Source organism: Oxyura jamaicensis, chromosome 20 (genome assembly GCF_011077185.1).
Source record: "Oxyura jamaicensis isolate SHBP4307 breed ruddy duck chromosome 20, BPBGC_Ojam_1.0, whole genome shotgun sequence".
Lineage (NCBI taxonomy): Eukaryota > Metazoa > Chordata > Aves > Anseriformes > Anatidae > Oxyura > Oxyura jamaicensis.
In genome coordinates this window covers 15600298-15612925 of record NC_048912.1, presented here as the reverse complement: position 1 = coordinate 15612925, position 12628 = coordinate 15600298, and the positions used below count along the sequence as shown (strand labels likewise).

At 63.9% G+C, this 12628-nt stretch overlaps 1 protein-coding gene across 1 annotated transcript; it reads right to left on the bottom strand.

The window, feature by feature from the left end:
- Window positions 1-6735: 6735 nt before the first annotated feature.
- On the bottom strand, window positions 6736-11993 carry CD40 (CD40 molecule). The gene is made up of 9 exons (XM_035344219.1): window positions 11922-11993; window positions 10247-10328; window positions 9548-9673; window positions 9302-9445; window positions 8981-9080; window positions 8019-8080; window positions 7780-7878; window positions 7334-7359; window positions 6736-7080 (listed from the first exon to the last, which is right to left on the bottom strand). The coding sequence occupies exons 1-9, from the start codon at window positions 11967-11969 to the stop codon at window positions 6928-6930; spliced, it is 840 nt and encodes a 279-aa protein (XP_035200110.1). The 5' UTR covers window positions 11970-11993; the 3' UTR covers window positions 6736-6927.
- Window positions 11994-12628: the final 635 nt, after the last annotated feature.

Below are 12628 nucleotides of genomic sequence, written 5' to 3'. Positions count from 1 at the left end.
TCCCGGCTGCTGCAGTTGGCAGCACTGGGGGTGTTTTCTGTGGTTGAAGGGGAGCCCACGAGTCCCCTGAGGATGAGGGTGATGTCAGTGCCAGGCTGAGCTGTGCCTGGGGTGCTGCTGGCTGGAGTCAGTCTTACCAGTGCTGGGCAGTTGGGATGTGCTGTGGCCAGGAGCTGGCTGCCACTTCAGCCCTGAAAAGCTGCTGCTTTCTCCATGGTGCTTTTGTGCTTAGGGCAGAGCTGAGAAATCTCTGCTGGTATTGTGGGATTTCACAGGAATGAAGAATAAAGTCTCTGAACTCCCTACAGCTGCATTTTCTGAGCATTGCAACACTCTGATACCTCTGAAACACTATTAAGCACCTGGTGCTGGGTTGTCTTTGCAACCGTGTGTCCTAAATAAATCCCTTCCCCATGCTGAGCTGTGCTAATGGCCTATTGTTAAATGGCCAGCCAACACACTATAAGATGAAGTTATTTTTTTCCAGTCATACCAGAAAAAAAAAAAAAAAAAAAAAATCTCCCCCCAAATCTCCCCCCAAAAAAATCTCCCCAGTATCTTTCTCATAAGATGAGACTGAAATTGGGAAGGTGCAAATCCCCATGCAGCACAGTCACTCTGGTGCACACCGGCTGCCCCTGAGCATGGGGTGCTGCTGGGGGCTGTCCTCACGGGTGGGTGGCCCTGCTGCCTCCCAGCAGCCGCTCTCCTGCGGATTGCTGCCTGTGCGGCCTTCAGCACGGAGCAGGGCACTGGGAGGGCCTGGTGCTGGCTGCTCCGAGGGCTGTGCCAGCCCGTGTGTGCCTGGCCCTTCACACGTGTGTGTGAGGTGCAGCCTCCAGCCTGTGCCCTGGCTTGGCTGTTCTCTCCCCACTCCCTGGCATCCACGTGCTCTCTGTCTGTGTTGCTGTCTTGTACATAAGTGGGCTCCCTGGGAGACTCGCTCCATTTTTTTCCTTTAACCTTGAAATGCAATTTCCTCCCCAAAATACCCCTTTTCCTGTAAACAACATCTCTTTAGTGAGATTACAGCAAAAATCCCAGAGCTACTGGGTCCTGGTCGCTTTATCACCCGGTGAGCCCCATCCGTCACAGCTGCGCGTGTGTTCGTGGCACCCCGCCCTTGCTGCCGGGTGATGGTCTTTTCATCATTTTTACAGATTTATTTTACAATAATTTAATTTCATCCTCAGCCCTGGGAAGACGAATTGGCCCCTGATGTGACTGGGGATTCAGAGCCAGTCTCATAAATTTGCTGCCTCTACACAAAGCTCTTTCTGGAGTCCCCACTGCAGCTGCGAACGAGAGTCTTTAAACAACGAGGGGCAGGCTGTAAATCTCATGGGCGCTGGCAGAGGAGCTTGCAGCTCCCCAGGCCTCGGCCGGGTTCCGCAGCCCTGGGAGGGTGCATGAGGGCAGGCAGGGCTCCAAAGGCAGCTCCAGCCCCTCTGTGGCCACGTCTCCCCCCGAGCTGCTCCCCACCAGCTGCCTGGCAGCCAGCACTGGGGCTTGGGCAGGGCGCAGCCAGCTGGGGGCTGCCTCTGCTGGCATGTGCCTGGCTCTGGAGCTGCGTGGGGCCAGGTGTGGGCTCTGGAGTGATGCTGCCAGCCCCGCTGCAGAGCTTGTACCCGCTCCCTCACATCTGCACTCTCCGCGTGCGGGACTTTCACCATGCTTTTGCTGCGAAAGGCTTGCCAATGTAATTAAACTCGAGTGACTCCCCTGCCCCCAGGCACAGCCCCTCATTTCCCTTTGATTTATTATGTCTTCTTAATTTATTTAAATGAGTCTCGGTGTTTGCACAGGCTGAGAGGGTGCTGGCGGGAGCTCTAATTGCTGGAGCGAAGGGAAGGCGGCAGGAGGAGCCCTGCAGGGGCTCGGGGCTGCTGCCCAGGCTGGGCAGACACGGCTGTGCTCCTGGTGCCCTGCGGCTGCCTGGGCATGGCGGGGGCTGCAGGAAGGCGTGGGGGGCACGGCAGGGGGGCTGCAGCCAGACCCCTCGCTGTGCTGGGCTCCCGGTGCTGGGGACAGTGCCCTGGGCTCTGCCTCGGCAGGACAGTGACAGGTGAGGCTGGGTGGGCTCAGGGCATCTCCACAGGCAGCGGCTGCCCTGGCTGCGAGCAGGCAAAGGCCAGGGGTAGCAGAGCCCTAGGGGGGGTCCTGCTCAGACCCACTCCCCCTGCGTGTGGGGTGAGGGCCAGGGGTCAGTCTGTGCTCGTGGCTGGAGGAGGCTCATTGCTCTCCCTCTGTCCCTTCCTCCTCCTCCCGCAGGCCTGTGCTCGGGTTCCCAAGGGCTGGCCCCCTGCCCACCAAGCGCCTGCACAGCCTCATGCCCGCTGGGCTCCGCAGTTGCCAGCCTTGCTGTCCCCGGTCTGTGTTTGCTCAGCTGATTATTCCCGTCTCGGCGTAGTACCTTGCACTTGTCCCTGTTGAATTTCATCCTATTTTTTCCAGTCCATTTCTCCAATTTGTCAAGATCGTTTTGAATTCTAATCCTGTCCTCCAAGATACTTGTAGTCCCTCCCAGCTTTGTGTCATCTGCAAATTTAATAAGCACTTTCTCTATTCCATCATCCAGGTCCTTAATGAAAACATTGAGCAAACCAGAACCAGGGTGAACACTTGGCCATCCAGGCAGTGCAGCACCCACCCCTTTCACCATGCTTGCTGTCCAAACTGTGCCTGGAGAAGCCGGAGCTTTGCCACGTTGGCTGTGCATCGCTGCGTCCCCCAGCTCACGTGGGAGCTGTCCCGTTTGCTGCCCCGCAGGGATACTGGGATCACGGTGTGCTGCTGGGTGTGCAGGTCCCTGGCCCACGATGGTTATGGGGGAGGCATGGAGGGCCCAGGGCCCGTCCCCAGGAGGGCCACAGCCAGTGGTGCCAACACCTGAGGCCAGCCTGTGGGGTGTGGGGCACAGCCAAATGAGGCTGCTCTTGCCCCAGGGCTGAGGGCAGCAGCCCACATCCTTTTTGGCTGGGTGTGGGTTCCCCCCAGCGCTGCAGTCTCCCCGTGCTGAGGCTGCTGCCTCGGGGCTGGGGTTGCTCTGCTGGGCTGTGCGACAGGTGCTGAAACAGAAAGCTGCTCTGCCAGCCCCAGGAGCAGCACCTCTGTGTGCCACCGTCAGACATCGCTTTTCTGTAATTGATTGTAAAAAGCAATTTACAAAGCACAAACTGCTGCCTATGCCAAGCTCTGTGTGTCCAGGCATAGCTTAATTTCACAGTAAGATCTCAAACACAATGAACAGCCTTTCCCATCACCAGCCCATGTCCAAGCCAAGAGCCTTTCTAGCTCTGTGGGCTGCACGGAGCAGCCCAGAAATGGCTCTTGCGCTGCCCCATAGAGCACACAGCTCCGCAGGCCGGCTCTCCCCACGGCTGCAGCAGCCCTGCTGGCACTCCCCTGACTGATGCTGCTTGGGCTCAGCTCGGCACAGCCTGACCCACCAGGGCCCCAGCCCACTCCCTCCGTACTGCGAGTCAGCACAGGCTGTGCTGCGGGCATCCCTGGCAATGCTGCCTCCACGCAGCTCTCAGCATCCTGCCAGGGCCAGCCCAGAGCTGGCTCTCCCGTGCTGGCTCCTTTCATGTCAGAGTTATAATTTCATGACCAGGGTCTAGGAGGTTTGTACACACAGATGCATTAGTTCTGCATTTAGTGATACTTGAATAATTGGTGTCACATCAATTAGATCAGTTCTTGGATACCACGGCGATAAGTGCTGTGCAAAAGCCTCTGGGCTGCAGGACTGGCGGAGTGCTGGTGGCAAGTGAGGCTGGCCGGGGCGGCTGAGGGGAGCCTGGTGGCAGCGGCAGGCCAGGGGCTGGCAGGCGCCGTGGGGGCAGTGGGGTCGGGGGGCTCGCGAGGTGCCGCTGTGCCGGGGCGTGCCGTGAGCAGGGGGCCCTCGCTGCATGGCGTGCCGGTGCTGGCGTGTCCCCAGGGACGTGCTGCTGACCTCCCACGCCTCTGAGCACCTCCCCAGGAGCACCATGCCCCAGCCATCCCATCACGGTGCTGCTCTGTGTCAAGTCACCCGCTCGGTACCTGCTCGGTCACCTGCTGCTTCCCTCTGCCCTCTGTGCTGCCCGTGGCGTGCTGCCGGGGTCGGAGCCGCACACACGGTGCTGCCCGCCCTGCCGGGAGGTGGGGAGGAGGCTCCGCTGGGCCTGGGGCAGCACAGAGAACCCCAGCGCTCACGTGCCCGTGATACAGATCGGCACTGTCAGCGCTATCCCCGCTGCGGATTGTAGGCAGAGGTAATTTGCAGATGACAAATATCCCCGGCAGTAAACATTTTTCCCACCCTCATCTTTCTACAAGCAGATAAGGTGGCAGCACTGTGGCAATATGGTTCCTGGAGGGAGACAAACTCTTTGGCAGTCTTAAAAGTCTATTGTGTCCCTGCAATTATTTATAGATAAACTGAAGAAAGCCAATGAGCGCAGAATGGAGCTGCACAGCTGCATTTGTTATGATGATGATGTTATCGCTCCCTCACACCCACACAGTGCATGGAAACTCGCTGCTGGCAGCAATCAGATCCCCGTCCAGCACGAGGCAGGACAGGCTGGAGGTTTTGCTCCCGCAAACCACAGCAGCCGTCTCCTCGCTGCAGAGCCGTTCTGCCCCGCAGAGGCCCACCAGCACAGCTCCTGCAGTGGTTTCCCACCCGTTGACTGAGCTGGGGGGCCCGGTGCTGCCTGCGGGGAGCAGGGGGCTGGCTGCTCCCCACCAGCCCATAGAGCAGGGGAAGGCCTGGAGGCCGGCGAGCCCATCGGCGTTCCTGCACTACTGCTGGGGACAGGAACGGGCATGTTTGAAGGAAGTTCTGCAAGGGATCTGGGATTACAATGATGTGTCAGGGAAATGATGGAGAACACTGCTAATTAGTGCATTTCACCAGCCTGTAGAGCAGAGTCACTGGGGAGTGAGAACTATGCTGCCTCCTGCGCGGGAAGGAGGTTGGGAATCACCGTGCTCTCTTGGTTCGATGAGTTCATGGAACTGCTTCTGAGCACCTTGGGAGCCTGCAGAGAGGGGACAGGGCCTGGCAGGGCTAGACCCACTGCAGGGAAGGGCAGGAAAATTGGATCCCTGGGTCCTGGCACAGCACCGACTGGCTCCTGCTGGCCCCTCAGCATCGGCTCTGGCATGACCATGGCTTTGGTGTGACCATAGCCCTGGCACAGCCGTGGCCCTGGGCTGCTGCCCGCAGCATCCCCCATGAGAACCCAGCTGAGTGCCACACACAGGGGTGGCCACAGCCGTGCACTGTGTGAGGGTGCTGGGATCTGCACCAAGAGCACCGGTGTCCGGCAGCGGTGTGCATTGCTGTCGAGTGCTCATCTCAGTGTTTGTAGTATCACTGTCTTGGAAAGCGTTGGGGATGAGCTATCCAGCTGCAGAGAGCATCAGAGACAGCAACTGGGGGCCCTTAACTGGACTGGAGAATGGGATGATTTTTCATTGCTTCCTTGTAATAAGAGGACAGAAGTAAGTGACTAGTACAGTTCGTTCACTCGGTAAAGATTTATACAATCACTTCATCCAGTAATTGGTATTCTGGGGAGAGAGAGAGCTGCAGCTCCAGCATCCGCCTCTATTTGTTTTCTCTCTGTCTTTCTCTCTTTCCCCTTTTCAGAATGAGTAATTCTGTCCCTCACAATCCCATTTAAACAGAGCATTTGCAGAGTGAATAATTAGTTACATTCAATTAGGTCTCACGCGCTCTCCCTTCTCACTTTGGGGGACAGACGCACTAATGAGATGGCACATGTCTGACATGCAGGAGCAGGCATTAAACACTCTGCGTGCCAGCGGGGAGAGGTCAGCCCTGGGGGAGGCAGGGAGCCAGGGCCAGCCGGCTGCTGTGGGGCAGCTGTGGGGAAACAGTTCTTTGGGGGGAGTTTGGGGCCAAAAGCTCTATGTTTGGGGCCAACGGCTCTGTCTGTGTCTTGCCTGATGCCAGCACTTTGTGCTGGCAGTGCCAGAAGGAACTGGGGCCACATCGGTCCCCAGGGCAGGGTGTTCACTGGGCTGGTGCCAAGGAGATGCTGGCACCGCTGGCAGCACAGCGCCCTGAGTGGGAGAGCTGCTGACATGCTTTTATCTCCCTTATTAAACCTAACATTAGGTTTTAAGAGGAGCCTTAAATAACGTGCCTCTGCCTTTACAGTAAAAGCTGCTCCGAGTTCCAGCTGCTCCCGGCTCTGGGATTTATGGCCCTTCTTATGCCATGCTGCACACTCAGGTGGCGGTGGCCGCGGGCTGCAGCCGCTCCCTGCTGCCTGCAGCCCACGCTGGCCCTGCCGCTGCCCTCAGCCTCGCGGGGCCGGGACCGCCGCCCCTCCGCCGGCCGCGGCTGGAAGCCCCCGAGCTCCGGGACCCGGGCCGGGAGCCGCCGCCCCCGCGGGGAGGCTCGGCCGCCGGCTGCCCCGCCCCGCCCGGTGCCGGTGGCGGTGGCGCAGCTCCATCTCCTGGCGGCGCGGCGGTCCCGCACCCGCCCGGCCGCTGCCGCCCCCGCCCGCAGAAGCCGTGTCGCGGACACGCGTGGGTCCGGGGCTGGCCTTTATTCACCCCGAGCGCGGTCCCGGGGCCGCGACCCTGCCCCAGCCGCTGCCGCCTGCCCGTCCCGGAGCCCACGGCCCGGCTCCGGCGGCCGAGCTGGGCGCAGCCCCCCGAGGCTGCCCGCCTGCGCTGCTCCACGGCCCCGCCGTCCTGCACCGGCCGCCGGCCCCCTCGGCCACGGCCCCCCCCCCCGGCGGCTGGGCCGGGCGCCGCTGCGGCCCCCTCCCGGGGCGGTCGTGCCGCGGCCCCACCGCGTCTGCAGCCGGCCGGAGGCTTCACCTCCCTCCCCGGCTGGAGAGGGGGCAGAGCAGAGGGCGCTGGCCCCGGGCTGTGCTCTGTCAGAGGTGCCCTGCGCCCTCACTGCCTCTCCTGCTCCGAGATGCGGCTCTCCTTGCCGTCCTCCTGGGCCACAGGCTGGCCCCCGAGCAGAGTCTCCTGCACAGGGAAGATGTCCTCCCCGTCTTCCTTGGGCTCCTGTCTCTCCATCTCTCGGGGCACCCCGGCCTCGACCTGCACGGGCGCAGAGCAGGGGTCAGGGGCAGGCCGTCACATCCCGGCTGCAGCCATCCCCAGGCTCCTGCCACGCTCCCACCTCCACCAGGGCCTCACCCTGTGCTTGTGCTGCATCCCTGGGGTGCCCATCCCTGCAGGGCAGCCATGGGATGGCCCCCACCCCTGCCCAGCCCCTGCTCTGCAGCTCAGCTGCTGGCACACCCGCGGCCGTGCCAGAGGGACCCCAACCTGCTGCCAGAGGCTGACTCACCTGCTTCGGCACGCGTCGCCTCAGGTCTGGAGGGAAAGAGGAAGAGAAGGCAGCGGTCAGGGAGCGCTCCCACGCTGCCCTGACAGCGAGCCCTGCACTGAGCTCTGGGGTCAGAGCCGGGCCCGTGCTGCTGTAGCGCAGGTCCTGCAGCTCGTGATGCCAGCCCGGAGGGGCCGCATGTGCCACGGAGGGGCCCGGCTCTGGCCCTGTCCTCTGGCAGCCAGCCTGGCTCGGGCTGCAGCAGCACAAGTGTGCCTGCAGGCAGGGCACTGCCAGACCCCAGGAGATGGTGCCCACTGACCGGTGGCACATGAGGCTCGGGGCAGCCACGCTTTGGTGCTGTCCTCAGAAGGGCTGCCCCAGTATCAGCTGAGCTGCCGACATCCTCCCCACCTTGGCCCAGCCTCTCCGGCCAAGGCTCCGAGGCCCCAGTCCCAGCTCCTCACCTGTGTGGACCAGGCAGTAGATGCAGATGCCCACGAGACAGGTGACGACTGCAGCCGTGATGGGGATCAGCACGGACAGCGAGGAGCGCCTGCTCGACTCTGCCAGGAGAGATGGGATCAGCGGGGTGCCGCCAGCGTTCAGCCACACGGGGCTCCCCCGAAGCCCCCGCCTGCTGCCCGTGGCCATGGCAGGAGGTCCCTGCTCCACACAGGTCCAGCGTGCGGCACCAGGCACTTACCGCAGATCACATCCGAAGTGTTTGTCCCTTTCGCCTTCACCATGAGCCCCTTTTCCTCACAGCTGCAGGCAAGAATGAGACATCACCTCAGCAGGAGCCTGGGTATACAGAGCCCCCAAGGAGGTGCACGGAAAGCAGCAGGCGGTCGGCCTGTTGGGCTCGGGGGGTGGTGGCTGGGGCCCCACCCGGCACTGGGGCCCATGCCGTGGGACGGGGATGCCAGGCTCCTAGCACGGTCCTGCTCCAGGGTCCTGGACAGGACCAGAGGGAGTGCAGATTTGAGACCTGCACTGACAGAGACCCTGGGGCTTGGGCACTTCAGCTGTTGCAGAGCAGCTCAGAGATGGCCTGATGACAGGCTGCAAGTGGCTCCATGGGGAGGTAATTTCTGGCCGCAGATATAAGCAAAGTGAAATCCAATGGCTGGCAACTGAAGCGAGACTAATTCAGTCCAGAAGTAAGGCTCACATTTCTACCAGGGAGTGCAAGTAACCCTCGAGCAGCTTTCTACAGACGGGCGAGCTGCCAGCCCATGGCATCCTCAAACCCCAGCTCCCCTGCAGGGAGGGCTGGCACCTCGGCCAGGAGCCATGGCCAAGGAGCGTGCTGAGGCAGAGCCTGTGCAGGGCTGGCACGACCCTGTGGCCCTTGTTCCAGGCTCTGCAGTGCAGAAGGCAGCGCAGACACCCCTGGACGGGCTGACACTCTGTGCACGCACTGGAGATGGTCACAAGTGCCTGGACACCTGCCTCCAACTGGGCCACACCAGCCTGAGCCTCACTGCACTCACAGCTCTGCTCCCCTCGCTCCTGCCCTATGCCATCCTAATGCTGCGTCCCTCACAGACTGTCCCAGTGTTTGGTCCACAGGTCCCCTCCAGATGCTGGCAGCAGGGGACATGCCAACAGGGACGTGGCACAGCTGGGTACGGGATGGGCACAGAATGTGGTCAGCACTCAGACCTTGTCCAGGGGTAGCATGGTTCCGTTTTGGAAGAAACGTTGGAGAAGGTGCCTTCTGGACAGGGCTCGCAGGGGGACGACATCCGAGCCACGGCCTTGGCTGGAAAGGAAGAGAGGTTGCGGGAAGTTTTGGAACAGGCTCTGGGGGTCAGCGAGCAGCCTCTCCTGTGGCGATGCTGCCGGGCGCAGCAGCAGCACAGCTCCCCCGAAGCTCTGCTGGGAGCCCCGTGCCATGAAAGCACCCCATGCATGAGAGGACCTGAGGCCAATGCTGGCAGTACCTCGGTCCCCAGGGGGATGGTGGGAGTGTCTGGGTCTCACCTGCCACAAACCCAAAGCCCTGCTTGCAGGGCTGGTTCTCCACACAGGTCTGGCAGCTGGTGTCTGAGCAGTGCATGCCGGCCTGGCACTGGCACACCGTGTTGTGCGTCGCGTTTCCCTGCGTCTTCACAATGAGGCCAGTGTCTGGGCAAAGGGGAGAGGTGAGGCACCAGACAGGTGAGCCCGGGCAGACACCAGCCCCTGCGGCCCCACATGCTGGGGCCAGCATGAGCACAGAGCACTTACTGTCTTCACAGATGTCGTGGGGGGTGCAGTGCCGCTCCTTGGTCCAGCTCTGCTGATAGTGTCCGCTCTCACAGCGGATGCAGACAGAGTCTTCTGTAGCATTGCATTCAGAGACCAGCTTTTCCCCTGCAGGTGAGGTAGGGGCAAGTAAGTGCTGGTGAGGCAGGGGCAAGGGAGCTTTCCCCCTGCATGCAGCAGCTCTGCCAGCAGGATGCAGCAGCGCCGGAGGCTGTGGATGCCAGGGCCGCTGCAGCACATTTGTTCAATTGCTGGATGCTGCTCCAGCAGCCAGGGCTGCAGGGGCCAGCCCAGGGCTGGGCAGGAGGTGCTGGGGGCTGCAGCAGAAGAGTGGAGCAGGTGTCCACTGCCTCCAGCATGCCAGGGACTGGGAGCCAATCTAGCCATGCCAGCAGGAGTAGCTGTCCCTGCAAGCTGCCTGTGCCATGGGATCGTGCAGCTGCAGGAGCTCAGACTGTGCAAGGGAGCCCCTGCAGATTTGGTGAGGTGCAGGGGGTCTCAGGGCACCCACGAGGTCCCCAGCTGCTCCAGCACTAGGTGACAGTGGGAGGTGAGCCTGTTGGCACTGCTGGCAGGCGGGGCTCACTCGCAGCAAGCGGGGCTGGCTCCAGCCGTGGCCACGCAGTTGGCTCTGGCACAGCTGGGCCTCAGGGGCCCAGGAAGGGGAAGGCGTCTCCGTACCTGGCTGACAGCGGTTGCAGCACTTGCCCTTGTGCTCGTACTGCTTATCAGAGCATCTCACGGCATCACCAGGACCCCAGCACTGGAAGAGATGAGACTTATGAAATGACACTGCTCCGCCACGCTCCTGCACAGCCACGTCTGCTGGCATGCGTGTGCCAACTCACGTGCTCACCCACGCCCCGAGGTGAGGTCTTCCCTGCACCACGCTTCCCATGCCTGCACTAACCACAGACCGCAGCAAAGCCGCCCGCGCTGCCTGGTGCTACCCGTGCTCTCTTTGAAGTGGGATGGCAGCAACTCTGGCAGTGTGGCCCCATGTTTCCCCAGATTTTCTGCCACGGTGTACATCACCTTGGGCCCCTGCCACTGCCCACAGTGCTGCAGCACTGGCCAGGGGGAGCAGCATCAGCTGAGACACCCGACCCAGCGGGGCATGGCCAGCCCCTTCGGAGGCCAATGCACCAGCCCCGAGGGGCAGGAGGCCCCCAGCAGGTATGTCATCTCTGCACAGCTGCCCACAATCCTTCCTTGCCCCCCTAGCAGGGGGACTGCTTGCTCAGGGAAGGGTGGGGAAGGAAGCAGGGAGCTGTCCTTGTCCTGGGGGCTTGGATCTCAAGCCAGTCCGGGGGTAGGAGGACACCTGTGCCATTGTCCCTTGTGAGGCGTGAACCCAGCACTGCGCATCTCCAGCAGAGTGGCTGCACCTGGGGAGTCTGCCAGGCCCAGGGAGAGGGATGAAAGCCCAGCGGGGCCCTGGAGCAAGAAGGCTGCGAGGACTCGTAGTGAGGGAGGGCTGGGAGCCAGGCCTGCAGCAGCCCCGTGCACTGCAGACCCCTCGCGGGGTCCCGCGGGCAGCCCTGGTGCCACGGTGCTGCTCTGCCCGAGGAACAGCAGGGCACCGGAGCTCTGGTGTCAGGACACCCGAGGCTGCAGAGGGGAACTGACCCTGCCACCGTGCGTTTGTGACTTCGGGCAGGAAAGGGAACTGAAAGAGGTGCTCAGACACCCGGCCCTGCTCCTGCTCACACCGCCCAGCCCCACAGGGCCCGTTCTGTGCTCCGAGCCCTCGAGACCCCGCGCCCGGGACCCACGGCCAGGCTGCAGCCCCCGCCCGAGCCAGCGGTGCTCAGCTCTGCCCCAGCCCCTCCGGCAGAGAGCGGACCTGAGCCGGAGGGATCCGCGGGCGGGGACCAGCCGGCCCTGCCCTGCCCTGCCCTGCCCTCTCCCCCTCCCCAAATTCACGGCCGCGTTCCAGACACGGGTGACGGGGGTCCCTGGGCGGGGGGAGGCAAAGGGCCGCGGGGAGGCGCGGATAAAGCCGAGCCCTCGCGGGGAATTCCCAGCCGCAGGAATGAGGAACGGCGAAGCTCCGCGCCCGGCAGCCAGGCCCGGGGCGCCCGGCCAGGGTCTCTCCCCCGCAGCCTTCCCGGCACGGGGATGGGCGATGGCCCCGGGCCCGCTCCCGTCGGGGCCGCAGCGCCGCCGCGGGGCCCGAGCGAGACCCGCGGGGCCGGAGCGGAGCGGGCGGACGGAGCCGGGCACTGCCCCCCCCGGAGAGCCTCGTCGCCGCCGGGCAGCGCGGGGACCTCGGTGCCGGCCCCGCTGCCTGCCCCGCGGCAGCGACCGGCGCGGCCCCGGCCCCGCTCCCCGGCCCGCGGGACGCCGCACTTACACCCAGCAGCAGCGCGCAGAGGAGCCCCAGCAGCTCGCGCCGCCCCATGGCCCGAGCCGTGCCGAGCCGAGCCGAGCCGCGCTGTCCCGTCCCGTCCCGTCCCGTCCCGTGCCGTGCCGTGCCGTGCCGTGCGGTGCCGCCCCGTCCCGAGCCGAGCCGAGCCGAGCCGGGCGGCGGGGCAGCCCGTATTAACGCCTCGGCCCGTTTCCGCCCAGGAAGGGGCCGCAGGGGCCGCCCATCCTGCAGTCACCGGGCACACGCTCCCGCCGCCACCTCCCCGCGCCCCCGGGGACTTCCCCGCGCCGCGGAGCGTGGGCAGCCCGGGGCCGAGGGCAGCGCCGCGCGGGGGGCGGCCGCGGGGACGGGGACGGGGGCCCGGCGGAAACCCCCGGCACCGCGCTGCGGGCCCGGACCCGGCCCTACGGGCGCCAGCCCCGCGGTCCCGGGCCGGCCGTGCCCAGCTCCCGGGCTGCGAAGCGGGGCGGGCCGGGGGGAGCTGGGGCAGCTCAGCGCGGCGCACCACCGGCCCGCGTGGACCACCGGAGCCTGTCCCGCGGGACAGCAGCCCTGCCCCACCACGGCACCCGGCCCCGCGGCGCCCAGCCCTGCCCGGGGTCCCGGCAGAGTGGCTGGGGCTCGCTGTCCCTGTGGGGTGGCTCCAGGTGAGTGTAATGCAGCAGCTGGCAGAGCGAACCTGCACCTTGTCA